The sequence below is a fragment of the Emericellopsis atlantica genome (genome assembly GCF_019669845.1).
Source record: "Emericellopsis atlantica unplaced genomic scaffold F5Z01scaffold_17, whole genome shotgun sequence".
Taxonomy (NCBI): Eukaryota; Fungi; Ascomycota; class Sordariomycetes; order Hypocreales; family Bionectriaceae; genus Emericellopsis; species Emericellopsis atlantica.
This window is the reverse complement of record NW_025764719.1, coordinates 662035-689586: the sequence shown is the minus strand read 5'-3', so window position 1 is coordinate 689586 and position 27552 is coordinate 662035. Positions and strand designations below refer to the sequence as shown.

At 57.1% G+C, this 27552-nt stretch overlaps 9 protein-coding genes across 9 annotated transcripts; 4 read left to right on the top strand and 5 right to left on the bottom strand.

Annotated features, from left to right (window-relative positions):
* Positions 1–1612: 1612 nt before the first annotated feature.
* F5Z01DRAFT_688973 (uncharacterized protein) lies at positions 1613–3356 on the top strand (the record flags this gene model as incomplete). Its single annotated transcript, XM_046266062.1, has 3 exons — positions 1613–2354; positions 2404–2970; positions 3020–3356. The coding sequence occupies 3 exons, from the start codon at positions 1613–1615 to the stop codon at positions 3046–3048; spliced, it is 1338 nt and encodes a 445-aa protein (XP_046117341.1). The 3' UTR covers positions 3049–3356.
* Positions 3357–3957: 601 nt separating this feature from the next.
* Positions 3958–4936, bottom strand: F5Z01DRAFT_167876 (uncharacterized protein). The gene is made up of 2 exons (XM_046257859.1): positions 4346–4936; positions 3958–4294 (listed from the first exon to the last, which is right to left on the bottom strand). The coding sequence occupies exons 1-2, from the start codon at positions 4624–4626 to the stop codon at positions 4090–4092; spliced, it is 486 nt and encodes a 161-aa protein (XP_046117340.1). The 5' UTR covers positions 4627–4936; the 3' UTR covers positions 3958–4089.
* A 1766-nt stretch (positions 4937–6702) lies between these two features.
* F5Z01DRAFT_675324 (uncharacterized protein) lies at positions 6703–9551 on the top strand (the record flags this gene model as incomplete). The annotated part of the gene is made up of 2 exons (XM_046265134.1): positions 6703–7066; positions 7147–9551. 2 exons carry the CDS (start codon positions 6703–6705, stop codon positions 9549–9551), a joined length of 2769 nt encoding a protein of 922 aa, XP_046117339.1.
* Positions 9552–10142: 591 nt separating this feature from the next.
* Positions 10143–12875, top strand: F5Z01DRAFT_167827 (putative chromatin remodeling complex subunit). The gene is made up of 3 exons (XM_046257858.1): positions 10143–10492; positions 10560–12339; positions 12394–12875. Exons 1-3 carry the CDS (start codon positions 10240–10242, stop codon positions 12437–12439), a joined length of 2079 nt encoding a protein of 692 aa, XP_046117338.1. The 5' UTR covers positions 10143–10239; the 3' UTR covers positions 12440–12875.
* F5Z01DRAFT_709226 (tyrosyl-DNA phosphodiesterase-domain-containing protein) lies at positions 12609–17590 on the bottom strand. Its single transcript, XM_046266466.1, has 7 exons — positions 16988–17590; positions 16161–16932; positions 15860–16093; positions 14909–15025; positions 13351–14846; positions 12966–13294; positions 12609–12903 (listed from the first exon to the last, which is right to left on the bottom strand). Exons 1-7 carry the CDS (start codon positions 17429–17431, stop codon positions 12816–12818), a joined length of 3480 nt encoding a protein of 1159 aa, XP_046117337.1. The 5' UTR covers positions 17432–17590; the 3' UTR covers positions 12609–12815.
* Positions 17591–17744: 154 nt separating this feature from the next.
* On the top strand, positions 17745–20641 carry F5Z01DRAFT_658754 (thioredoxin protein). Its single transcript, XM_046263717.1, has 2 exons — positions 17745–18383; positions 18440–20641. Exons 1-2 carry the CDS (start codon positions 18187–18189, stop codon positions 20505–20507), a joined length of 2265 nt encoding a protein of 754 aa, XP_046117336.1. The 5' UTR covers positions 17745–18186; the 3' UTR covers positions 20508–20641.
* A 54-nt stretch (positions 20642–20695) lies between these two features.
* On the bottom strand, positions 20696–23690 carry F5Z01DRAFT_682170 (uncharacterized protein; the record flags this gene model as incomplete). The annotated part of the gene is made up of 8 exons (XM_046265744.1): positions 20696–21991; positions 22060–22144; positions 22200–22442; positions 22498–22597; positions 22648–22767; positions 22907–23168; positions 23225–23409; positions 23474–23690. 8 exons carry the CDS (start codon positions 23688–23690, stop codon positions 20696–20698), a joined length of 2508 nt encoding a protein of 835 aa, XP_046117335.1.
* Positions 23691–23998: 308 nt separating this feature from the next.
* On the bottom strand, positions 23999–26202 carry F5Z01DRAFT_166551 (transcription initiation factor IID, 18kD subunit-domain-containing protein). The gene is made up of 3 exons (XM_046257853.1): positions 25833–26202; positions 25289–25378; positions 23999–25229 (listed from the first exon to the last, which is right to left on the bottom strand). The coding sequence occupies exons 1-3, from the start codon at positions 25872–25874 to the stop codon at positions 24396–24398; spliced, it is 966 nt and encodes a 321-aa protein (XP_046117334.1). The 5' UTR covers positions 25875–26202; the 3' UTR covers positions 23999–24395.
* Positions 26203–26303: 101 nt separating this feature from the next.
* On the bottom strand, positions 26304–27356 carry F5Z01DRAFT_624158 (leucine carboxyl methyltransferase 1; the record flags this gene model as incomplete). Its single annotated transcript, XM_046261361.1, has 1 exon — positions 26304–27356. One exon carries the CDS (start codon positions 27354–27356, stop codon positions 26304–26306), a length of 1053 nt encoding a protein of 350 aa, XP_046117333.1.
* Between the last annotated feature and the right edge of the window lie 196 nt (positions 27357–27552).

Sequence of the window (27552 nt, the reverse complement as noted above, 5' to 3'; positions counted from 1 at the left end):
CGAGCGATGTTTGACTCAGGGCACGCTCAAGGCACGGATCAGGCGACTCATCAATCACAGCACTGAACGTTCATGTTGGAACTTACGGTTCATTGGAGTACGTACCGGTACATGTCTTTTGGAGGGCGGCCCCATCCCTGTCAGCAATGGCGCGACAGGGGTGGTGCTGCGCAACTAACATCCTGGGCGGCGCGACGTTTCCTCTTTCGGGCATTACTGTTGATGCAATGCAGCTGTAGTACGTGGTGACAAACTGGTGATGGTACGTGCCGGTATTGTTGCTGCGGAAGATTCGATAATGATGATTGCACACGGGATTTCAAGAAGCCGCGATCATAATATCATTTGTAGGCCAGATTCATTGTAAGACATCGGTTCATGAAAACCGCGCCCCGATCGGGACTGGACTGGAGCTCTTGGTGATCGTCCAGTGACGTCGAACGCTGCCCTGCATGAACGTAGTGGGTGTGCCAGCGACTGGAGATGACGGTTGCAGAGCGCTGAACAGGCGTCGATTAGCACCCTGGGATGACGGCTACAGGCAACTGGAGGACCTGAGCACCTGGTTTTTGTCAGCCAGCTATTTGGCCAAGCCCTGCACTACGTTCCGACCTTTATCCCTCTTCACTACAAGCCCCCCCGTTCTTTCTTCCCACGCTTGCTCGCCCGTCTCTCTCACCTTACTTCTCCCTCACCTTGCCGTCAGAGTAGGGAATCATCCAGGTCTCGAAGCCTCACTTCTGTGTCATTTCACCTACCTACAGTTTTGCAATTGTTACTCTACGCCGCTTCGCGACTAGCATCGCACGTACTCCGTACCTGTCGCCAAATTTGAGGACCACACTGTCGGGACCCATCAGAAGTCCGTGGTTTTTGTGGCCCTTGAGCGCACCAGAGGCCCACTTGTCTCCAACAAAGCGCGCCGCAGAGATTCAAAGTGGGACACACCGTCAGAGTTTCTCTCCCAAAACGTCGCAAGTGTCTCCAATCACTCTTCCCGTTCGCGCTGCCATCGTGTTGCGATCAATCGCGCCTTGAACCAACGTCGTGAGAGCGAGCGCCTTTAATTCTCTCTCGGATACGTGCCGGCAACGCAGCAGACTGAGCTGCCACCACACACTCACTTGCACACCACCCACACCCCTCGTCGGCCCAATCTGATCGCTCAGAGGTGTCAACGCCCCGAATCGTGGTTGCAAGCACCCCCTCCGACTTCGTCGAGGCACTGATTTTTTTTTCCTCCCCTCGAATCTGCTGCGTGCCTGCCCGCTTCGGTCAGAAGAAATAAAAAGCTTCGAGACCCATTTCTCCACCTCAAAGTCTCCCCTCTACTACCACCCACCACCTACCTACTTTGTGAAAGAGGGCCCTCCCTAGGACCACCGCAAACTGCCACGAGCACGAGCCTCAAACACCGCGTTGGGACATTTGCATCCACATCGCGAAAGTCTACTGACGACGCTACAACTTGCGTCCTTCGCGATACTTTCGTCGCGTCCACGCTTGCTTCACGCTTTGCGCGCGCACACCTCCATCTCCCTCCCCACATTGACGAGGCCACCACGCGCGCTTTGCCATCAAAGCACACACGCGTCTCGTGTGAGCATCACCTATGGAAAGCTCTCATTACGCGCAACCCAACTCGTCCGCGCCCCCTCAGACATACCCATCTCCCACGGCCGTGTCGCCTCATCATCTTCAATCCGCTTCTCCTCTTCCCCAGACGCTGCCTCCGTTGCAGCCCTCCGCGTCTAACATGCAGCTATACGGAAGCAACCCGCATACGCCGCGGACCCCTGGCACCCCGAACACGCCAAACTCGAACCATGCCAATCTGCCTAGCTACCAGCAGCAGACGTCGCAACCAGGAGCGAGCCGTGGCATGTACTCGATGCCGCCCCAGCAGCACAACCAGTACCAGCCGCAGCCTGGCTACCCAACGTCGGGCGGTATGATGCCCCAGGCGACCACCACCTCCGCGGGGCCTCAGCCCATTGCACCTGCTCCTCCTGGTGGCAACCGCGGTCCTCCTGTCCTGAGACCTATGCCCCCGGGTGGCATCATGTCGCAGCAGCCCGGCGCGCCTTCGCCGTACGGGCCTGGTGGCCAGATGATGCAGCAGCATCAGCAGCAGCCCATGGTGCCCGAAGGCGAACAGCCCACGCACGTTGTCGGCTCTCAGGGTCGTAGAGGTATCCTGCCCAGTGCCCCTGGCCGTCCTGCTGCACCGGCCGCTGGTACTGGAGCCAAAAGCACGGTCATCCCTGTCAAGGATGCCGATGGCAAATTCCCATGCCCCCACTGTACCAAGACGTACCTGCACGCAAAGCACTTGAAGCGCCATCTTCTCCGACGTAAGTCTCAATGTAGCGCCTCTGCATACAGACAATTGACAATCTACAGACACCGGCGACCGTCCTTACATGTGTGTACTCTGCCGGGACACCTTCTCTCGGAGTGACATCCTCAAGCGTCACTTCCAGAAGTGCTCCATTCGCCGCGGCAACCCTACGGGCGTCAGCCATCTTTCGCACCCCCAGGCGCACGTCAAGAAGCATGCTCAGCGCGCCGCTGCCGGTCAAGAGGGTGATCTTAATCAGCTCAACGGCCTTAACAACATGCCTCAAGAGAACATGGGTCAGCACCCCTTCGGCATGGTGCCCGTCCAGGACGGCATGAGCAACATGGGCTCCGACCAGAACCACATGTCTCGCTCCAGCAGCATTGGCCGACTTGACAACTCTAACGGAGATCGCAGGGCCATGCCGCCCGGTCCTCCCCCGATGGGTGGTTCGCAGCCCTACGGCAGCAACGAGGTGCAAAACTCGATGAATGGCCAGCCCATGTCCAGCTACAGCATGCCTCCTGGTCAAAACGGTATGCCCACCGGTCAGAATGGGATGCCGATGTATGGAAGCTCGAACCCGAATCAACAGTCTGGCCTTGACTGGTCGCAGATGTTTCAGGCTGGTACGTGTTCTCAATATCTGCCCTAGACTACACACTCTAACTCTGGTAGACGCAGACCGCAACCAGAACCGATCCTGATTCTAGCGAGCCGTGCCCGATCGATGCCAAGCTTCTGCAGCCAAGCACGGATCTTTGTGTGTCAAAAGCTGTTCGACTGTATTCTAAGACTTCCACCTTTCTCGAAGGCCTTTTCGAACTCTTCCCGTCGCCTTGGGGCCAAATACCAACAACTTGTTTGATTCGCTAAAGCGCCGCGTCTCTTCTAGAGGCATAGCCTCCTCTCCTGAAGACAGCGGAGTGCAACACGAGTCACTTAGATGTGGCGCGTGGCTACCCACATTCGACGAGGAAGGCACGTGAAATCTGGCATCTACGTGGAACTGGACCGACAACCTTTTGGCAAAGCAAAGAAATGACTGCTTGAGGCGGCAAGCGAGCCAATGGATTCTTTGGTCTGACCAACTTTGAGCCAAAATATTGGCAACATTGGCATGGTATCGATCGGCGCAGTGTTTGACTAGAGGGATGGCCTCTGGATGTCGTCCTTGGAGGCGTCATGAGGAGACGAATTGCATGCAAAAGGCGTTGCGCTATGTTGCGTTGTGTATTTTTTTTTTTTGGTCATTTACCCCTGTTCTCTGTTACTTGTGGACCTTGTTGGCTTTGCCAGTCTGTCTCTTCCTTGCCGCTGCTGCAGGGCTCAGTCAGATCTCGACATGGCACTTGGACCACAAGTTGTTTTCAGTATCTTCTGCATTGATGGGGCGGGCTCGGCGGTGGTCTTCTCAATTTCCTGCAATGCATTCTCGGCAAATAAACCAAGGGTCGGAGTTGCGAGGGTTGCATTACTACTAGACTTCACACATTCACGATAGACAAGGAATTCTGTCACTCACGGACGTGGCTTGGCAGTGGTTTACGATGAGCTGTATATATCCTGTGCAGGAACGAACAGTCTCGCCAGGATGATGATAGACCGGTAGTGCAACCCATGCATGGTGTGTGGAAGGAGTTGTACACCGGCAGAGGCTAGGCAAAATCTTCAGAGTGCATCATAGACTTGAATCATACATAACAAAAGTTGACCTTTCAATGTCGGATGCTGGAGCCTTTGTTATCTCATGACTTCTCATCGGTGTCGATACCGCGGTCGACTGCGGTCAAACGCGGCTTGAGTTTCTCCAGATTCTCCTTGTCCTGTTCAGTCGGCGTGAAGCCAAACACCTCCTCCGCACGATCAGATAAGTAGGGCCCGGCACAACCCCAGGCTATGATGGTGAGGCCGACACCGAAGCGGGCTTTGGGCGAGAGATTCCTGTATGCTCTTGGTGATAGCGTAAGCTAGGGACAGTACATCTGCTGGGCTGAGGCTTACTTGAACATTGCGTATGGGAGTCGGCGTCGTTGTTCTCGGTGGAGTGTTGTGCAGCCTGTCACATGGTCGTCCTTGAGATTTGGAGACGGATCGTCAGGCGGCAGTATCCTGTCGGATGTGGTCCACGGTGATTGAGTGAGGTGAAGAATTGAATCGGACCAAACCAAACCCCTTGGCTGATGGTCTGTCGTCTTGATGAGCTCCACACTATGTGCTCTGATTGGTCCATCGACTAATACCAGGCCAGGTGAGGTGCCTTCAAGTCTAAATGACCTACACATACATGTATGCAACGCCAACGTCCATTACTATTGATGGTATCTGGTGTTGATATTTTCATGATCGGCAGGCTTGAATTGGAAGAGGGCCGGGGTTTTCGCGTGAATGAGTGAGGTAGATGGGGCACATGAGGCGTAGTCCCTTCGCGCCAGGTCGGTGCATCGTTGCCTTCCCGCCGATGGACGAGCATTCATCAACAGGCCCTTGATATGGCTTTTTGTTTGGCGATGGGTAGATTGAAGATCTGTTCTTGCGCTCATTGAGCCAGCGGCAATCGCGCAAAGGACGTCGTCGGGGCCTGCAAAGCAGTTGAGACAGGAGAGTGAGACATGTATACGTCGGGCACCTTCAGATGTAACAAACCAGATCTTCCAGTGACAGCTGCTGATTAACATTTCATGGGGGTTTTGAGACACCATATGGACATCTGATCATGTGCTCAGTCATTTCCACATGCATGCATGCAGCGTCATGACTGGAATGCAGTCTTCCAGCACTTGTCGTGGCCAACATCTTATTGCGGCGAGGTTGACGAGCGGCATGCTACACCTGAAAAAAAGTTGAACAAAGTGCAATGACGCGCCTGCATGTACCCCTCGTCCATTACTACTCGTCCAGAGTAAATGAAAAGGGTTTCCAATTGTGGCGGATCGCGATGTGTGAACATTTCGGGACACGTGAGGTATGGGAAACTGGCTGACGTGAAAAGTCTAATTGGCGTAGCGGCGGTTCGGTCGAGTCATGGCCGAATAGGGTCAATCGTAACTCGTATGTACCATCCTGTGCTCCGGTCGCCTCCAGGCCCCTTGGCTGGGTTCAGCATGTACTTCGTGTCGAGATGCAGCAGCGGGGCGCACTCTGTAGAAGGACATCGCCCTGTCAATGAGTAGAAGACCCGGCCGGAGTGGGCGGCAGAGCGGGAGAAGTTTGGCCGCAAGGTGTGGCCACCACATTGCTGGGCCTGAATCATGGCCTTGCAAGTGTGTGAACGACAGCTCAGAGCAGCAGGGACGCTGGGTCCGAACTCCATGTCCTCGACTCCTTGAGAGGCTCCATGTCCTGGCCAAGGCCGCGCCCAGTTCTGCAAGGTCCTGTACGGTACGGGGACGGGGACGGGTGGGAAAAGTGGTTTCCCCTTGCTTCTGAAGTGCCGCCTGCGGCAGTGGCACGGAAGTGTGGTACTGTGTGTAAGTTTGTATTAGCCAGAGAAGAAACGTGCTTGTTCCAAACGGTCAGGATGACCGATGAGCGATCGGGGACCCTTGGAGGGGCGAGAAGGCATTCCAAACGAGTTCATCCTTGCGGCGCTTTGGGATCGGCTTGATGTGACACGTTGCTGTGCGCGAATCTCACGATGACTTGTAGCATGTTGCCAACATGGCAAGCAATTGGGGAATTCGATGATGTGCACAGGGGCAGCGACTGGAGTCGATGAATAAAGTCCGCAAAGCTTCGCGGCTTCGGTTGAGCCTCCGGGGCGGGCCCCTGTAAGTGCCTTCTGAATGAGCGCTGGAAGCCTGGCGTTAACCAACTTCACCCTGACGTACAACGGAACACCTAGTCACGGTCAACGACGAGCAAACAAAGCTTGTCACGCCTCGATGGACTTTGGCGACCAGTGATGGGAAGTCTGGTTACTTGTCCGCCTGCAGGTACTGTGATATTTAGCAAGATCGTGCGCACCAACAACAAGTCCCATTCAGACTAGACCATCTCAGACCAACCAGGGTTTATCGGACCTGTCTTTATTTACCACCTCAAGTCCAGCCTTGCTGGAGTCTGGACAAACTGTGACCTGGCAGATTCGACTGACAGCGGTACAGCACGGACTAACGAGGAATAAAGTAAGGCGAGGTACCTGGCGGACCTGAGGCTAGGCTGTTGTTGGACCCTAGTCCCGACCCGAACCCAACCCAAACGCACCCATCACCTCCCTGCGTCTGACTCCTCCACGCCCATTCCAACCTATATTCGTCCTGCCATCCCCTTCCGGCTCTCCTCTCTGTCGTGTCCGCCCAATTCGAAGACGACAACGACGGAGAGGCATCCTCGAATGCCGGGCCTTTCTCTCGAGCACGATGCAGCGCGTCTCTGCCTTCTTGCCCTCATGGGACAGGCGCACCTCCAACAACACGGCCTCGAGTGCGCAGTCGAACTCGGCCACGAAAGACCCCAACAACGCCAGCGCCAGCTCGCTTGGCCAGCACAAGACCGCCGCGAGCTCCAGTGGCTTCTTTGGGTGGTCGAATCGATCAAGTACCAGCAGCGCAAGGGCCAGCAGCTTGTTCAACGGCCTCTCCAAGATCAATGTGCAGAATGCGAACCAGAGGAACAGCAACACTGGCAGCGTCGCCAATGTCCGCGTGCAGCGAGAAGCCTTTTGGCCAGCTACGCTCGACGCCGAGTGCGACAAGGCGGCTAGGATTATCAAATCGTTTTGTGGTAAGGATCTATCTTTTGCGACGGCGCCTTTTGTGCACCTGCGACTCGTGCGAATCGGGACTGATCATGATGTCTAACAGCGGATGGATACCTCGCGACCCTCAACGAAACTACATCGGACGCTTCCACGACCGAACCAAGTACGCCCGTCAAAGTACCGAAGAAGATCCCGAAACGAATCATTCAAAATGCTGCCGGCATCGCCGTCTTCACTTGTATGAGGAGTGGATTGTGGATGACAGGCTCCGGTGGCTCCGGCATCCTCATCGCGCGCAAGTCTGACGGCACATGGTCACCACCGACGGGCATTATGCTTCACACGCCAACACTGAGCTTTATCATCGGCGTTGACGTGTACGATTGCGTTCTTGTCGTGAACAGCCTTGCCGCCCTGGAGTCGATGACCCAATCGCGGGTTGTGCTGGGGGAGGATGTTGGACTCACCGCTGGCCCTCTGGTGCCGCTGGACAAGCCCGGGACGGACCTGGAGATTGATCTCAAGAGCCTGGGCAATACTGTCCTGACGTATATGAAAGCACGAGGTCAGGAGCAGAGGGTCAACATGAGCGGCTGCATTCTTACCGAGCGCACCAACGAGAACGAGCGATTCTACGGTTGCAACGCCTCGCAGATGGACATTCTATCGGGCAGCATAGCACGCCATGTCGAGGAGACAAGGCCTCTATCCGAGGTTATCAAACTCGCCGAGGGCAGGTCGGACTTTGATCCTGCGCTCATTGCCAAGCTGATGGTCGACCCTGCGCCAGGGGATGCGAACATTGCCTCCCCCAACTCGACACCCCAGTCTCCTCGCCCTGCGCAGGCTTTTGGTGTGCCACAGGTGGATGACCCCGATCCGTTTGGTGTGCTGGCTCTGGAGATGGCCGGCATGGAGATCCGTGAAGCGGGAAGTCGTCTGCGTCCGACCAGCAGTCAACTCAACTTCCAAACCCGCCCCATGAGCGCTGCGTCTTCCAGGACCAACTTTCGCCAGAGCAGCCAGACCTTCAAGTCCAACACCCAGCGCGAGAGCTACATGTCGTCGCGCACCATCCGGAGCCAGGTCACCGACGCGCACACGCAGACTGACGTCAACAGCACGCCGGACACCAGCCCGAGCCCAGGACGCAGCGAGCAAGATAGAGGTCGAAGTCCGACTCAAAGGATTCGGTCCAAGATCGAGGACAAGCACGACGAAGCGCAAGAGCCGGCAGAGGTGGACTACACCACCGTTGATGAGACCCCTCTCAAGCACTTGAGTAGCCCACCGGCCCACACAGACGACGAGCCATCCTGGGAAGGAGTCGCTACGCCCGAAAAAGAGAAGGATGGCTCAAATCTTCGCGTCCCACAGAATGACAAGGATGTTGATCGTCGGTCGAAAGGCTCCAGTCATTATGGTGAGGAGCAAGATCTTCCTGCCGGCTCGGATGCCGAAGACCTGTCTGACGAAGACGTTGACTCCAGTGACGAAGAGGAGCCCGTCGTGTTCGAAGTTGCGGCTGTACAGCCGGCGCGCACACAAGCCGTCGCGTCTCGCGTCGTCCATGCAAGAGGCAACATGGTCAACATCCCCAAACGGATACCGCCTCCATTGCCGGTCAGAAATCCAGCTCGAGCCTCCATGCAAAGTCGGAGCGACTTGGGAACCGACTCAGCTAGTTTGCGGAGCCCTCTTCGCCATCAGTTCAGTGGCTCGGATCTCAGCGCCGACAACGACGTGGAATCTATTGACAAGAAGCGGGCACCGATGCAGACCCAGAACGAGTCTGTCGCCTCACGGCTACAGACGCCGCCTCCCGAGGATTGTGAACCCATCACACCCCGGGTTAAGGACACCGAGCATGCGTTGCCCCTTGTTGAGACTTTGCAACCTGACTCAGGCGTCGAGCAAGCTGAGGAGGCAGCGAAGCCTATTGTCGAGGACTCGAAAGCATCCCAGAAGGCCGACGTTGCCGTTGAAAGCAATGATCAAGACCAGCCTCAGTCGTCGTCCAGGGAGATCACAGACGACCAAAATAAGGACGCAACAGTGACACAGAACACTCCCCAAGAGGAATCGGCTGAGGATATCGAATCTGGCCACACTGTGCCATCCGCTTCTCCTGAGCTACCCTCGAACAACGAGGAGGAGGTTTCGGAGGCTGTTGTCACAATCACCCCTCCCGCCAGCGCACCGAAGGGCGATGGTGATGAGAAGAAGGATCGTTCGTCCATCGACACGGGCGTTTCTGATTCACACTCCAGCTTCGAGGATGGTGTCTACACCACTCCACCTACTTCTGAGCACAAGTTTCCCCTGGATGATGATCAAGACGAGACACCACGAAAGACCACAGCGCAGACAGAAGATGTTGCAGTTGCCTATGGGAACGAGGTCAAGGAGGACGACAGGCCTGCCAGCGCTGAGACTACCAAACCAGTCGAAGAGCAGGCCGAAGCGAAGACGGAGATACCCGCTGCTGCACCAACGTCGACTTCATGAACGATGTATGAGTTACGTTACGACCGACTATTACTAGGCGTATTTCTCGCCCCGATACTCTGGGATCCAACTTGGGGGCGCATTTGCTGCTTACAGGCACCACAATCACGATGAAAAAAAATTCACATTGTCATGTACAAAGGGAATCGGCGTTTATGTTTATCGGGAGCTAGCGCCCGGCATGTTGGGACATTAGGTATCATGGCGTTTTTGGGTGCGCATATAGAATCGCCCCCCCTCCAACAAGGGAGGAAAGGGTTTGATGACGGGGGTTTATGTTGGAATGGCAAAGACCGAGCATAGCTGCGAGTTCAGTGTGGAGAGTTACACATGAACCGCAGGCCTCTAATGAGCTGTATAAAGATCAACGAGATTTCAACAAGATAATATCGAAATCTAATACTGCTGTCTGTGCTGGAGTGGTTGAGCATGGTGGTCACGTGTCGAGTGAAGCCGGTGACCGTACTGTCGCTCAGCCACACTGAGCGCCACATGCAGCCCAGCCGCCCGCAACCAGCGCCGCTGGTTAGCACGCGCAAAGAATCGAACAGCAGCCTCGCGACGAGCGACGACGCGACAGCTTGGTCGGAACCGCGCCGGCAATCACGCAACGTAGAATCTTTGACGCAACCTCCAACCCCCACGCATTGACGATTGCGTCGAGAGCATCAACCAGGAGCCTGCCAAGATGTCGTCCGCCGGCAAATGGCGCGAGGAGCAGGTCCTCATCATCTGCCCTGGCAGCCAGACGACCATGGCCCAGATGGGCTGCAGCGAATTGACACCGCCAGCGCATCGATTCCCGACGAGAATGTTTCGCGATGGGGATGCGTGGCGGCCGTATCATACCTATATGCGCAAAAAGACAGTTGCGGGGGTTGAGACGGAGGAATGGGTAGAGGACGTGGATTCAGACGAGGGCGCGACGTATCCGTTGCAAGGTAGGTTGCCCGCGCGCAGGCACTGATGGCCTATGGCCAGGGGCAAGCATGCTGACCGAAGCGATAGCTGGCCGGATTATCAACATGGAGGCTTTCCTCGCGTTCCTCGACCACGTGCACAGCATGCTCACGACGACGTACCACAACACGCCCATCATGCTGATGGCCTCACCGCAATGGACACGGCCGGACTGCGAGGCGATTGCGCAATACATCTTTGAAAAGACGCGGACGCCAGCTCTATGCCTGATCCACAGCGCCGTCGCCACGCAGTATGGACTCAAGTTTCCCAGCATGACCGTCATCGACATTGGATACGAAAAGGTCGACGTGTCAGCAATCTACGAGGGCCGCGTTGTTCACCACGTCGATATTGGCAGCGGCCTGTCGGGCCAGAGGGCAGTCAGCGGCGGGGAGGTCTTCACGCGCCGACTGGAAGCGCTGCTGAAGGGCCAGGGCTTCAACAAGGACATGGCGGAGCAACTGAAGAGGAGTGCAATCTGCGAGGTGCTGCCGTACGCGAGCGGAGAGGAGGCGTTGGCTGAGCTGCCGACCGAGGACACGCGTGGCGTGGGCGCGGCGGGCGATGCCCCTGTCGAAGAACTGGCGCCGCCGCCCAAGCCCGCTGAGAACGGCGAGGCGGGCGCCGAAGGCGAAAAGGAGGCCGACGACGATGGTGTTCTCGACGTCGCGAGCATCGTTACGAGCGGGCAGACCAAGGAATTCCTCGCTAAGAAGGAGAAGGAAAAGGGCAAGCCTGGGCGCAAGCCCAAGGAGGTAGAGACGACGGCGCAGAAGGCCGCCCGGTTATCGAACAAGGAGAAAACCCACAACACATTCGTCTTTGAAGAGGTCGTTCAGGAGGAGGTCAAGCCACAGCCAAAGGTCGCATCAGACGCCGCGCCTGCTGCCCCAGCCCCTGCTGCCCCTGCCACTGCGGATACAACAGCATCAGAGAACAAACCTGCAGAGCCGGCAAGCGCTGACGGCGCCGAGCCGAAACCCGAGTCGCAAGCTGATGTCTCTGGCGAAGCTTCGGACGACAAGCCAGCCGCAGCGCAGCCAGAAGCCGAGCCCGCGACTCAACCACCTGCCGAGCCCAAGGCGGAGGAAGTCCCAAGTGAGCCCGAACTCCGCGTCAAGCGTGTGAAGCGCGACATTGAAGTTGGCCTCGAGCGGTTCACGTTTGCCAGCCGCGAAGAGATCGACCGGATCGTGCAGACCATCTACAGGGCGATCCAAGGAATCGAGGATCAGTACATGCGCCCCGCTTGCTGGGAGAATCTCGTGTTTGTGGGCAACGGGGCCCGTCTCCGGGGGCTGCGCGACAACATTCTCCAGACGCTCAACGCGCGCCACCTCGTCTCGCCCTCCACGGCGACCATGTTCACGTCCGAACTGCCGTCCAACGTGGCCACCCCGACCGGCACGGGGGCGCAGACACCCACCGGATCCTTCACGGGCACGCCGCACCAGCTCGGGCCCAACGGGGTGAGCAGCAGCAGCGGCGTGAACCCGCTCCTCCAAGCCGCGACGACGGCCAACACGCTCGGCGTTGCCGGCGGTGCCAGCGCTCCTACGACGGTGGCCACCCCGCAGGGCCCTGGCTCCGAGGCCGGGGCCGCCACGCACGTCGTGTCGCAGCACTTTCACAGCCAGACGCCCACGGCCATCAAGACGGTCAGCCTGCCCACGTACCTTCAAGAGTGGACGCGGAACGGTTTCGAAGAGAGCATGTTCCTCGGCGCACAGGTAGCGGCGAGGATTGTGTTCTGCGTGCATTCCAATATGGATGCCCAGAGTATCGAGGCGCAGCGCATGGCGAGCCTGAGCCGCGTAGACTACAAGTAAGTTTGGCCGTACATTAACCTAGAAGGCGCATGGGGCTGACTGTGTTTTAGTGAATATGGCCCCAAGGCTGTGCGAACGCACTCGTTGCTGGGATGAGCGTGGACCGACTGCACGAGCTGACTTGACCTTTTTCTTTACAGGAGTTTATGGAAAAGGAGGGAGGGATGGAGGGCGCTGCTACATACGTAGTGACTCGCACGGCTTGGGGAACAAGTCGGGAGAAGCAGGCGAGTTTTTGATAGATACCAATGATGAAACAACGACCCATCAAATGGTTTGCCCGCTATGCTTGTGCAGTATGGCCGTGTTTTTATGCTCTATATACCATTCTAAAAGATACTCAATAAAGGTGGTTCCTCTGCAGGAAACAATGCGGTAGATGGACATGAGAAAAATGCCAGTTATGCTTACAGCGCCAAAAACCAACCGTGTACTTGTTCAGTCGTAAATCAAACGTAAGGACGTGCCTTACTTAGCCAGCGTTGTTTCTGACTTCCGCTTCTGCCGCGGCCGCATCCCAACTCGTGAGGTATAAGTATAGATATTCAATCAAGGAAACCCTGCAGGCAAAGTCAGCAACGTGTCATGCATAGAGTGTGCTGTCAGACAGCCTTTGACTTACGCAACCAGCCCTATAGAGACGCCAACCCAGAGGCCCTCTAGCCTCCAATCAAGACCAAACGCCAGACCCAAGGAAATCGGCAGACTGATGCCGTAGTACGCGATGAGATTGGCAGGACCGCCGATGGCCTGCTTGCCGATGCCACGGAGCAGACCGTGAGCACCAGCAGAGAGACCATCGACGACCTGCATGAAAGCAACAACAGGAAGGACGCGCGCACAGAGGTCAACGACCTCGGCGTCGGATGTGAAAAGGAGAGGGAGCTTGTAGCGAAGCAGGTAGAAGACGGTAAAGTTGAAGAGTCCAATGAGGACAAGAGCCCAGACAGCCTGCCGGTCAGTATTAGTCAAGACTTTGTACAAGGAAGCAACATGGGAAGACCTACCACTTTGCCAGCTGTCTTGGCAGAGTCGACCATGCCGGCACCGATCAGGTTGGCGATGCGAGTCGACGCGGCAATCGACACGGGGAAGGGGAGCTGGTAGGCAATCGTGCCGAGCGTGGCGACGGCACTCTGGGCCGCAAGATACTCGGACCCAAAGCGACTGGCGAGCAGGGTCATGATCTCAAAGGCCATCCACTCAGCCTCGACCATGACCATGCCGGGCAGCGCCAGGCGGACCATAACCCACCAGTTCTGGAGCGCGCGGCGGGTGAAGCCGCCCCAGCACTGACGGCCGTCGACGAAGCGCACCCACAGGAAGAGCAGCAGCGGCAAGACGTTCTCGACAATGGCGACGGAGATGGGCGCCCCGATGAAGCCCATGTCCAGCTTCCAGACAAACAGCCAGAGCAGCAGGACGTTGAGCGGGGCGGCGATCATGGCCACGTGGGTGGTGGCGCGGAACAGGCCCTGGGCCTGGGTGAAGCGCTTCCCGCACTCAAAGAGGATGATGCCCGGGATGGCGGCGATCATGACTTTGAGGTACAGGCCGGCCAGGCGCGCGGACTCGGGCTCGGGGATGAGCTTCATGAGGATCTCGGTCGAGAAGGTCCAGAGGAGGGCGACGGGGAGCATGAGGGTGAAGAGGAAGCAGGCCATGCGCTGGCACTGCAGGCCGACGAGGTGCTTGTGGCCGGAGCCGTAGGCCTGCGCGCAGAGCGTGTCGAGGGACGTGGCGAGGCCCTGGAAGGGGGCCAGGCAGGAGATGGCCACGGTCATGTTGGCCACCGAGACGGCGCCGAGCTCCGCCTTGCCGAGACGCCCGACGGCGAAGATGCTGGCCACGTTGATCGAGTACTGCAAGAAGAAGGTGATGGTCAACGGGGCCGAGTACTCGGCCAGCGTCTTGGTCTCGCGCTGCCACGTCGTCTTGAGCTTGCCCGAGGCGACGGCGGCCTCCCACGCATAGTCCAGGGCGTTGTCGTCGGTCGAGGGGGTCGGTGCCCCGAGCAGAGGGTCGGTCTCACGGGATCGTGCGGGCACGGACACGGGTGCCTCCTCGTCCACGGGGAGCTTGGTGCTGAAGAGGTGGCGGTACATGCGGGCCACGGGGTTCTGGGACTGGGGCTGGTTTCGGTGCTTGGGCGGGAGGACGTGGTTGTCTCGCAGGATGCTGCGCTCCGCTTCGCGCGAGATCTTCTGCTCGATCGCCGTCAGGGGCGGCGCTGGCTCCTCCTGTATGTTGAGGACGGGCCGCGAGCCGCCGTATGCCACGCCGCTGGCGCGCCTGTACATGAAGTGGTGCTGAGCATCGTGGTGCTCCGAGTCGAGGAAGTCGTCATCCTCGTCACCGTCGTCGTCAATGGCGGAGCCGTCTTGCTCGTCTGACTCGGAGGAGCAGTTGGCGAGATCGGCGGCCAGATACTGTTCGGCGAGGGGGGAGGAGGCGCGGAAGGACGAGGAGAGGATGTGGCGGTTGGCATTGCTGCCGGAGGAGCCTGTGCGATCTCGGCCCATGGCAGCTGGGCTGGGAGGTGGGTGACCTGAGGAAGTTGAGGACTGTAGGTGTAGATGTTGAAGCCTCGATCGGAGAGAGATAGAGCTTCGCGGCCCACGTTGCCTTTGGTCGCCGTCGGTTTTGAGTTCAGACCCGGCGCGGGCGTGTTGTGACTCGGCTCTGCGATCAATGTCTCAGAGATCCAGAGAATCGATGAGACAGTCGCAGGCAGACTGACTGATGATCTGATGACTGACTGACTGATTGATCTGGTCGGCTAGGTATTGTGCGAAGGAGCTTCACCACAACGAACGCCGGCATTCATCCACGAGTTGTGCGGGCGATGTGAAGCAGAGGAGGCGACAGAGAATGACGATGAATGAAAACTTGACTTGATCAGTCGCACGCACCGCGCACGCCGCCGCCGCCGCCGCCGGCCCCTCCTCCCGCATTTCTTCCTCGCCGGCCCTCCATCAGCGGCGGCGACGTGCCCGCTGTTGGTCGCTCCCCCACCGTCCATGGAAAAGAAGCGTGCCGACTGGCGCGAGGATGGGCATCTCGCAGATTCCCATATACGTCCTAACCTTAATCAGTAGGTCAGCCATCAAGTCGGGCGCGCCCTGCGCATTGTCCATGGCGCCCTGACTAACACTCTATCTAGTCAACACGTTCACCGGCCAATTCTACTCAATTCCTCCATTGCATTCCCTCGACTGTCTTTCCTCGTGTCTTGTGCAGCATGCACCATGCGCGCGGGCGGTAGATGCCAGAAAGTGATGATGCGTACAGTCCATCGCCCTGGTCTGGGAGGAAATTAACCCAACCACATCTGTCCCAGCCGATCGGGCTCTGCGTAGCCCATGGTCGCAACCCACGGTGTCTCGTCGTCGCCATAGGCCTGCAGAGGCATGTCGTACGGCACTCGCACGCCGATCTTCGTGCCACCGGCAGTTGTTGTGCTTGGCTCACAGCTGTCGGGCGTGTCTTTCTGGTGACAGGGCACCATGGTAATACTACTACTGCCTTGCTGTTCCACGAGATCGGGCCACACGAGTACGCCAACTTCCCACGAAGAGATCCGCGCGATCCCATTCCTCTCAGCATCGCCCCATGCCTGCTTCGATAGGTTCGCCGACGTGAGGAGCGCCCAGTCAATCGCCCCTTGCGCGTTGTATCTGATATACGTCTTGATATGAGGTGCAGCTCGCGCCCGCCCGCCCTTGCGCTGAGGCACGTTTGCCGGCAATGCTGCGGCAGTCAGTAAATCTGTGCCACAGAACAAGCAAAGCAGTGTACAGGTAGCTAGCTAGCTTACCTTTTCCGTTCGCCGAATCATTCCCCCAGTGGCAGAAGATGGGCCGCAAGTACTGCAATTGCTTTGCCTGCTGCGGCGACTGTATCTTGGTATGGATCGAGCCGCCAGAAGCATACCCATCCAGCGAATCACGAATTTCGTCAGCGGTAGGGAACACGACCCTGAAGCGAGGCCTGGCCACACCGGCCGTGGCCGTTTTACTGAGAGATTCAAACAGCGTCTTTTGCAGCCAGTCGTCTTTCCCACCAAGCGTGGCTATGGAGGATATCTGGACGACGATTTCGGATGGTCCATCCACGGCACTGATGTTGCGCAGGTTCCTTCGCAGTGCAGCCCAGCCCCACGACGTGTGATCCGTATCGTGGACATTATGCTGCCCAGGCACGCTGGCAATAAACGCAGCCCTGATGGCTGAAAAGTCGTGCTTGCACAGCCGATCGACCAGCTCATTGCAAACCTTCCGACGTTGATTGTATGCGCGCAAGTAGTGCATCAGATCTGCCTTGAAGCGCTCTCCACTGCCGAGCGGATGATTATCCGTGCACTCGGGTTGCAACTGGGTTGGCTGCGATGCAAAAGGCAGTGAGGGCGACCTCCACACGGCGTTTGTCATGTTCGTCCAGTCTTTAGGGATCATATTGGCTGTGTGGATGATGACTTGAGCCGTCTCGTCATGCCGGAACAGGATCATCATCTTCGAGTGGTGTGTGCCAAACATCTCGGGCATGTATGCGGTGTGGAGGTGAACATTGGGGCGTTTTTCAGCACTCTCCTAGCTTCATGTCAGTGACGGGAAATGATGCCTTTGCCAGACGAGATGTACGCACTACCAGTCGCAGGCGGTTGGGATCCTCCTGCTTCCAGAAACCGTGAACCACATGCACATTGACCAGATGTCGTATGTCGGGATCAAAGGCGTCCATCAGAAAGTCAATGTCGTGTAAGAAGTTGAACTCCCAGCAGTGAGAGATTAGCGGATCACCCAGGAGGTCCTTCAAGGTGACTGCATCACGATTCAGGTCCTCGGGCAGGTCGCGGATCCAAGTGAGTTGCCAAGGTGAAGCACGGGTGGCACTCTCAGCCCCTCTGATGGCTTCTGGAGCCCTCTCATCTCGCTTCGTTCCATCCTCGCTTGCCTCTGATGTTGTCGTTGCCTCTGAAGCAGCGCGCTGCCTCTTGCCTGGCGGACTGATAGGCCTCGACAAGCTGCTCAGGTTTTCGTTCTCGCTGCCGGTACCGTCATCGCGTCCACGCTTCAATGTGCGATCCATAGCCTATCGCGGTTCGTCGCTACCATGTTGAGCGATGGGATTGTGATCTTGAGGAAATAGAGTAGGTTGGGGGGGGTGTAGGCGTCGTTTGTATGGTGAATCCTCTCTCGCTCGTCCTCGGATTGAAAGGAAGTCATGGAATATGTGTTGTTCGTGAGAGGCAGGAGCTGGGCAAGAAGTGAAGAGTGAAGATGAGCAAGTTTTTGTTAGTGTTTCGGCGGGAGGCTGCCTGTACGCACTAACAGACATGCACCCTGCGTCTTGGGGGATCCACCCGCTTCTAATCAGTTGCCTATTTGGCCATCGATGCCACGCCACGCAATGCCATGCCATCCCCATACAGCCTGTGGTGGCATCCGCGACGATCCAGGATCCGTGTCCTATTCCATTGAAACCCCGTCTCGGCCAAACTCCAGACTCACTGCGTGCCGCCCGTCATCTTCTTTGCTTCCAGTCCTTCCTTCTCCTCGCTTTCGCTGGTCGGGCGCGCCTTGGCAGACATATCGATACTCCCATCATAGTGCGGCCAGGATCTTAGACTTTCGTCCACGCGAGCTACTGCGACAGCGCTACCGATCCTCCATCTGCTTGGCGTCCGTTCCAATTGATTATCGATAACTCGAGGACCCTTTGCCCCTTGCGCCTGCTCCAAGGCCTCTTGTGCCCAGTGCGCGTTCACGACCCAAACGCGACGTCGCGAACACTACAGAGCTTCCCCTGCGCGACCGAGAGCACGACGGTGCCAAGACCACACAATGAGGTTCTCACCTCTCGCCATACTCACGGCCGCCGCCGCGCTGGCAAAGGGGCAGAGTCTGGATCCAGAGGCCATCAATGCGAAGAAGGCCACCGTATTCAACGACATCAAGGTGCCCCCGCTGATGGACCTCACGCCATCCAACTTCGACGATGAGATCAAGAAGACAAAGTACATGCTGGTCAAGCACTATAGGTACGGGTCTCTGAGATGACAGCACCGGGCGCGTCGCTAACCATCTGCCTGTCCAGTCCGTACTGCCCTCATTGCATCGATTACGCCCCCACGTTCCAGACGCTGTACGAGTTTTACTACACATCCCTCTCCGATGGCGACGGCGACGCGAGCTTCCTCGAATACTACGACTTCCGGTTCGGCATGATTAACTGTGTCGCCTATTACGATCTCTGCGTCAAAAACGGGGTGCAGACCTACCCCATGACCAGCCTCTTCGAGGACGGCGTGGACGTCGAGGACCTGAGGGGTGTCAAGTCTATGGATGAGCTCGGTGTCCTCATGGAGACCGTGCTCGAGAAACAGCGCCCAGGGTCGCGGCCAAGCTCGATCCAGCTGCCCAAAGCTGGCAAACATTATCCTCCAGGCAAAACGGACGAGACTACGGCCGAGTCGACCGAGAAAGCCGACGCGGAATCGGCCGCTGGGGCTGAAGCTGGATCTGAGAAAGCAGAGGAAAAGGTCGACACCAAGAAGCATAGTGACAAGGAGCCTCAGGATGCTGACAAGACGGACAAGTCCGCCGGCGACGCCACTAGCGCCCCTGACGCCAAGTGGAAGTCACCCACTCCGGCCGAGGTATTCAACAACAGGAGGCCGAAGGAGCCTACGACCACGCCCAACCCGAACGGGGTCTCGATCTCGCTCTCGGCAGAGAGCTTCCCGCAACTTGTCACAAAGACACAGGACCCTTGGTTCATCAAGTTCTACGCTCCATGGTGCCCCCACTGCCAAGCCATGGGCCCAACCTGGGATCAGCTGTCCAAGTCGATGCAGGGCAAGCTGAACGTGGGTGAGGTGAACTGTGACAAGGAGCCCCGTTTGTGTAAGGAGGCTAATGCCCGTTCGTACCCTACGATCCTGTTCTTCAAGGGTGGTGAGCGCGCCGAATACCACGGCCTACGAGGCTTGGGTGACTTCATCTCGTACGCTGAAAGTGCCCTCGACCTGGCCAGCGGCGTCCCCGACGTGACGGCCGCCGAGTTCGAGGCGCTCGAAGAAAAGGAAGACGTCATCTTCACCTACTTTTACGACCACGCCACCACGACGGAGGACTTTACCGCCCTGGAGAGCCTGCCCCTGAGCCTCATTGGGCACGCCAAGCTTGTCAAGACCAACGACCCCAAACTCGCCGAGAGATTCAAGGTGACGACCTGGCCGCGTCTGTTGGTGTCCCGCGACGGCCGCCCGACATATTACGAGCCCATCACCCCTGATGCCATGCGGGACGTCCATGGGCTCATGGACTGGATGAGCTCCGTGTGGCTGCCTCTTGTGCCTGAACTGACCGCGGCCAACGCGAAGCAGATTATGGACGACAAGATTGTGGTCCTCGCAATTCTGAACCGCGACGATACTACCGGCTTCCCGACCGCGCTCAAGGAGATCAAGACCGCCGCCAACGAGTGGATGGATCGTCAAATCTCCGAGTTCCAGCTGGAGCGCAAGAAGCTGCGTGACGCCAAGCAGATGCGCATCGAGGAGGCCGCCGACCGTGGCGATGAACGTGCGCTTCGTAACGCCAAGCTCATCCGCATCGACATGAACGAGCACGCCAAGAAGGAGGTGGGCTTCGCCTGGGTCGACGGTGTCTTTTGGCAGCGCTGGATCCGCACCACCTACGGCATCGACGTGAAGGATGGCGAGCGCGTCATCATCAACGACCAAGACGTACGCTTCTCCTCCCTCGTCCCCTACCGACTCACGAGTAGTAGTACTGACCCCTTGTCGCAGAGCCGCCAGTATTGGGACCAGACCGCCACGGGCAACTACATCATGGTCAGCCGGACCGCCATCTCCGAGTCGCTCGACAAGATCGTCTACGGGCCCAACACCATCAAGGCCAAGCTGACGGCGTCGCTGATTGAAAATTTCTTCCTCGACATTCGTAGGGGGTTTGTCAGGCACCCGTACCTGAGCGTCGGCTCGGTCGTGGGACTGCTGCTGGCGGCGTGGATGTGGCTCCGCGGCCGGGTCAGGCGATCCAAGGGCCACTTTAGACTGGACGAGCCGGTGCATGGTCTGAAGGATGGGCTGGGTCTCGGCTTGATAGGGCAGCATGGGGTCAGCGAGAAGACGGACTGAAACTGGGGCGATTGATTCCCATGGGAGCTGCCAACCGGATCGACTAGAGGCGTTGGGGGCGTATTGACTTGAACGGGTGTCTGCTTGCTTTGTATATCCAAGTTGGAGGAGCGTCACCAGTGCACACTGTAAAGACTCTGTGCAAAATAAAAACTGATTCCGTACTCGCTCTCTCTTTTAAAAGTCCCTCACGTATAGATCTCCTGGGTCAGGCTGTTCAGCTCTAGGCCCTCCTTGGCAATGTCGTCCACATCCACCAGAAATTCCAGCGGCATCTGGACCAGCGTCCCCCTGATCCGACTCAGCCACGCCTTCAGCTCAACAATTCCGCCTGGAAACTCGTCCTTGATGACGTGGCCATACTCAACCTTGCCGCCTTCCTCGTCGCCAGACCCGGCCTTGTCCACGCCCGGAATGATAAAATGCCGGCTGAAGAACTCCTTGTAGTCCTTCCAGGTGCGCACATGGTCGTTCGGCACGGGATGAAACGCCTTGCTGAATGTCTCGGTGTTGACCCTGGCGGTGCCGTCCCACAGCTGGTGGAAATCAGGATGCATGGGGTCCTGGACGAGGTAGTCGGACGGAGAGCCCCAGTCGTAGTCATTGGGAGCTCGATTAACGGGACGCCAGTTCTGGTTGGGTTCGTCCCAGCGCTGGTCGGGGAGGAGACCCAGGTGTTTCCTGAAGATGTATCTGCGCAGGGACGCGGCGAACTGGGAGGCTGTGTAGGGCGCGCCGTTCATCCTGGACTCGACAGGGGCCGGGTCCTCGATGACCACGGCGATCTCCGAGTCGTGGGTGCCGAGCTGGGAGCGGTCGTTGAGGTTGGCGGAGCCGCAGATGACGAGGCGGTCGTCGGCGATGAGGAGCTTGCTGTGCACGTAGAGTTCTTCGCTCACGTACGCGTCCATCTCCGCTTCGGGATCTGGACCGTCCCAACCGACGTCGGACAGGCGGGCGCCATCCATGTAGCAGGAGCTGACAGTGTCACGGGTGTGGTCTGCGACGAGGGCGGCTCCCTTCTGGTACTGCCTGTACTGGTCGTAATGGCCCTCTCCATCTCTTCCCTCGCCGTGGGAACCATCTCCAACTTGCTCGTCATGACCCTTGCGGGCTTCCTCATACGACACGCCGGCCTCTCGCTCCGCGTCTTCCATGGTCTGCGAGGTGTTGATGCGGTCGTAGTTTCGAAGATTGTAGAAACCAATGTACTGGCTGGGGTCCTCCACGCCTTCGTTGCGCAGGGTCTCAAGGATGCTGTGGCCTCCGCGGCTGATGGAGAAGTACTGGAACTCCATGATGGCCCGTGTGCCGAGGGCGCCGTCTGAGTGCAGATCGCCGGCGAACGCAGGGACCGCTGGCATGACCACCCATATCTTGAAGGCCTCGCCAGCACGGTGCGCGCAGAGGATGCGGTCGACCATGACGGCGCCAAGCTTGTTGACTACGGGGTACTGTTTCTTGCTGGTAGCGGTGATGAAGAACTGCACGTTCGTCAGGCTTTGTGTACAAAGGGGGGGTTCATGTTACTTGCCTGGTTCTCAATGTACACGTAGTGCTTTGCATTGGATATCGCATCGACGTAGGCATTGGCGATGGAGTGCTCAGTAGGATGGCCAGAAGACCATTTGGTAGCGCTTGTTCATGTGTTAGCCTGAATCATAGTACTTCCTTGCGTACAAGCTGCTCTACCTTCTCGTGAGTTGCATCTTCGTCCTCTCAGGTCCATCGTTACGAGGCACATTGTCGTTGCCATCCTGCCCGCCGAAATGCATGAACTTGTTCATGCCTCGACTGAAGCGATTTGTGAGATCTTCCAGGACATTGTCCGCGTCGTCTGTATTCTGTTCGCCAGACGTCGACAGACCATCGGCCTGTAAGCGCGTGTACTTGTCTCCATCCTTGTTTTTGTACTTTTCCCCCCAGATGTAGTTCCTAAGCTCGAAATCAGCGCCGGATCCTCTCTAGGCTAGAGAGCAAATTCGATTACCATCGGTCCACAAAGTGTATAATCATACTGTCGACAATCGGCCCTTGCATGCTCAGGGCCACGTCAGACCAGCCCATGCGTGAGCTCTTGGTTCGGTCCACTGAGTGAATTAGCACCAGAATAGGGTGTGTATGAAGGGGAGGTGCTTGCGTTTGTTCTGGTTCCAATTGCCGACATCGTGAAAATCATACACTCGAGCATTGTTGTAGTCTTGGCCTGGGAAGATAATGGCGTCCAGGTTGCTAGGATGTGCGTCTGCAATGGGATGACCTGCGCGTCGTTCTTCAGCAAAGCATCATATGCGGCTCTCTGGTGTTGAAACCTACTGCTTGTATCCCAACGACCGAAGCCTAGCATCTCAGTCAGTTTCTGCTGTCAAAATCGTGCTGGCTGCATGTGCTCGACTCACACATATCAAGACCACCCATGAACCCGAGCTTGCGATCAACAACAAGCAGCTTCTCATGGTGCGCCCAGAACAGCACCATACCGTCGGCAGTACCATAGATTGCCTCCACAGCACTGCCCGATGCTTTTGCCAAGTCAAAGTTGGTTAGGTGATCTAATACATCGCCCAACTCAGACGCCAGGTCGTACCCAGTAGGTGTATGGTCCGGGTGCCTAAAGACACCAATGTTGGGATGCAGGGCCTCGAGCGCCTTACGGGTGTGCTGCCGCTGGTCAATATCGCTACCTAGCTGAACCTTTCATGGCTTGAGGATCTCACATTTGAGTCGCATGTCAAGGCCGCTTGGACCTCTTTGTACACGATGATATGCACCTTGACACCCCTCTCGGCTGCAGCCTTGAGCATGTTGTCCACGCGGTACTGCTCATTCTGAGACGGTGGCCGACGGAGGTAGAGTTCTGGGCTCAGCCACCAGTCCAAGATGAGGATCTCTTCTTTCGCCTCTGCCGTCAAATGTCAGAGAATGAGAAGAGTTGAGTTGGAAGGGATGGCAGAGACAACACTCACGCTCTAGAGCCTCTGAGACTGCCCAGAAATACGAGCACCCGTCCACATACCACTTGGCGTCGCCACTGGATTCCGGTGCAAACGAGTGGTATCGATTCGCCCTGTGTTCTTCCGAGTGCAAATCATCGCAGGCATGCCCTATGTGGGCGTGGGAGTGTTTCTCGTCGCCAAGCATAGCTTCGATGCCGCCTTGGACCTTTTTGAAGATGGAGGCCATGCTGGCGAGACCGGCGCGCTGGCTCTGTAAGGTGTAGTTCTGCGTCGGCAATGATTCACTGACGGTGTGACCCGTGTGCTTCGTCTGTTCGTGTTTGTCTTGGGCGGATCACGAGGCTTGTGAGAGGGAAGAAACCAGCGAAAGGTCGAGCTGATGTTGAGACGCCAAGACATGAGTGCGCCTGTCAGCCCAACACAGCGAAGCTCAGCAAAGAAAGCTGAGCAAAGTATCCGTATTTACGGTGCATGTAGGGTGCTTGTTTATCCAGGGTCTTCCGGCCCCGCCTCATCCTGTGGCTGCATAAACGGACGCGCGGTACTTCCGCATCTCTCACTCTCAATCACCATGCCAGAAAACCAGGGCAAAGTGGTCTCACTATTTGAGCTCATCGGATGCCTAACGCTTAGTAGCTGCTTTTCTCTGCAAGTCAGTAAATATGCTCAGAGTGTTGACTAACAGATCTGCTCGAGTGTTAGTCGTTTCTGCTTCACACCCTCGGAGACGTGAGGCAGTCAGTCAAGTAAGCTTCTGTATTCCATTGTCCTTACTCAAGGATCTCCAGCATGCTCGCCCATCTAGACAAGGTCGACCATCGACTCTCGCGCAATCCGAATTAAACCAAGCCCTTCCAACACGCTGATCCCGTAAACGCCCCAGCACCAATCCCGAATAACCTCCCAAGTACATGCCAAAATTTCGACGGGGTCAGATAATGTTAAGTGGCGTATGCTGCACCATCCTCGTCCCGTTCAGCATCGCCTTTGACTTCTTGGGCCGTTGCTGGAATCGTCGAAAGGCCTCCTGCACATGCCTGGGCTCAATCGGCCTCTTGCCCTCGCTAGGCGGATCAAAGAGGCCCTGGTGAAGCTTCCTCTTCTTCGACCCGGCCGCCTTGTCGTCGTCGCCCCCGCCGCTCTGCGCCCGCGCCAAGTCTTCCTGCTCCTTGACCTTGAGCGCAATCTCCGTCAGGACCTGCACCATCTCGAACGTCAAGAAGCCGAGAATATCGACAATGTCGTCCGAGGGCTTGCTGTCCGTCACAATGCCGAATCCGGCCCACTCGCGGAAGCGTTTGCCTTTGCGGTATGTGAAGGATGCCTGGCGATACTCCGACCACGTCACATACTCTTCCTTAGTCATGACCTTTGTGCGCTCGTCGGCACGCCGCAACCGCTGCAGGGTGATAAAGTTCATCTCGTCTTCGTCCTCGTCCTCCTCGTCGTCGCGCTCGGGCACTTCCACCGGGTACAGGGACGCATGCTCCCAGGGGAGACCAATCTTGGACTTTTTGTTCTTCTTGGCGGCCTCGTCGGCTGGTCCTCCGCCCACCACGCCGCCTGTGGGATCGTCACCGGCTGCGAGATCAGCGTCGGCTCCCTTGTCATCCGAGTCCTTCACGTTCTTCCGCACGTCTTTCCAGCTAAGAAATGTCCGTAGCCGCGAGACCTTGGCCTGGTCGTGGCGAATCTGAAAGATGAGATCGTTGATACTGATGGACTTGGACCCTCGACGGGAGGCTAGCTCTGTGCAATTGCGCAGCTTACGGTATTGTTAGCCTTGGATGTTGCAGGCGAGCTCCTCGCAGCATGGGGGCTTACCATTTCTATCACCTGCTGGCGCACAATGTCTTCCATGATACTCGTCGTTTCCGCAGGAGGTTCAGCAGTTTCGCCGCTGACGTACATCATCTGTAAGAAGAAGGATTCAATCAGCCTGTGTCCGAACAGCCTAATCATGGCTTCCTTGTGTGATCTAGTATTGGGGTTGTATGAAAACAGGCTGGTCATGATGGCGGCAGATGTCATTCAAGATGTGAATGAGGGAAGAGTAGTGAGCGCCCACGATTTCAGCGCAACAGTAGTAAACCGCCTCGACCTGAGGTGCAAGCGAGCTCATGGTGAGCGCCTGAAGCCTCGCCCAGAACCAGACTGCGGGTCTCCGTTTCGACAATGCTTGACAGTCACAGCCAGCCAACGGCCGATCATGCGATGAGCCGCGCGCAAAACTTGTCGAGCGCTATACCCGCTGTAGGTCCTATCGAACACGGCTGGCGTTCTGTTCGCCCACCACAGATTCTTTGGCGATGATGATGATGGGATGGGGGTGCGTAGACATAGGAAAGGGCCAGGCCAATTGACATACCTGACTGATCTCACTGCGGTACTTATACTGCTTGTCCGCCATCTTGCCAACTCAAAGGGACCCCAATGGCCCCTCAAATTCTCTTGGACGGGAAGTATCAATGCAGGCGATGGTCTGGAGCGTGTAATGGATGCGGCAAGCTGCGTACGCGCAAGATCGTCGCCGACTCGTCTCCAGTATTAGAACGCCAAGGATGATATACGAATGCTGACTGGATGTTTGGACAAGAAAGCGATGGTAATAAGAGGGCTCAAGTAGTATAAATGAATTGCGACAAAATAATCCATAGTAATTGATGGTTGTAGCGCATGTGTGAATGGCACCACGATTCGGCTGGCCGGCTGGTCACGGTCGCTAGACGCCAATGCGACGCGGCACGTGACACCCTTCTTCATCAACGCCAACGCTTGTCTAGGGTGGTCGATCACAACATGGTCCGAAGTAAGTATTCTATATCTCGCTAGTAATAAGCTAGTTTGGCAGTTCGTTCCAACCCTGTACATCAAGGCCTTTCGAGCCCCACGCGACGACATAATGCCCAGCAAGCAACTCCCACTCCTCGACCTCGTCCAGCCCCTCTAGCGAATCAAGTCTGGTCTTCTCGTCTTCGCTCACCCACCTCCTCCATATATCCCCAACAGTCATGGCTTTCACTGATCCATGAAACCCGGCCTCCGATAGCCTCTTCTCCTGATCTGTCGGTGTAGGGTACGAATCCAGCGTCGGCATACTGATGCCCCTCGCAGCAAGATTCGAAGTCATGACTTTCCCAAAAGCATCATGCGATAGCACGGGTTCGTAGATGACTGTGCCAAGTGACTGTATGCGGTTGTGGAAGTACGCAAGCACAGCCGCTGCCTGCTCAGTCGCCAAGTAGCACAGGCAGCATTCGGAGACCACAAGGGTGGGTATGTCGGTCCGTAGACCTGGTATGAGAGCTTGGCTCTCGCCGGCATCGACCAGTTTCCGAAGATCGAGGCCATGGCAGTGATACTCCCCCCGTGTGCCAAGATCACTACTCCAATAGGTCGCATCTTCACTGACGGTGATCTCACCCATGATCCTTGACAACATTGGGTTCCCTCGGACGATCCGCATCTTCTTCTGCGAGATGACCTCAAAGTCGATTTCGTGGTACACTAGACCTTCGGTCTCGCCCCTTGCGAACCGCCTGAAGACCCTCGTGTCTGTCCCAGCGCCTAGACTCACGATTTGCCTCTGTCCCCGGCCATCGAGAAATGCATCCACAAGCCGATCCAATGCCGTGGTTCGTGTGTATGTGCCGCGGTTGATGATGGGGAGTCGTCTTGTCGGCGGTCCCCCATCTGCGCTGACGAAGAACTGGGCGTATGGATCTGTGAGGTAGCCGCAGTGCACAGCACTGAGGCGGGAGACGGCAGCATCGGTGTCGGTGCCTTGGATTGTCGTGTCATGCGCATCAGGGTGGGCTCTGCCTCTACCCCTTGAGGCGCGTGAGCCCCCTCTGCCGCGCAGGGTGAGGAGGTTTGGTATTGAGGACGGCATCGATGATCGACTGCGATTCCGATAGCGGAATCGTATCTTGGAATGAAGCGTGCAGGTTATTGCAAAGTTGAGGATATTCTGTCAATATTGGTGAGTTGTCGATTCTTTGATGAAACAGAGACGGTGGTTATTATGTCAAGCTGAGGTCGCTCACTCGTGATGGTGGGGCAGCGATGTTTGCCTCAACTCACGATTT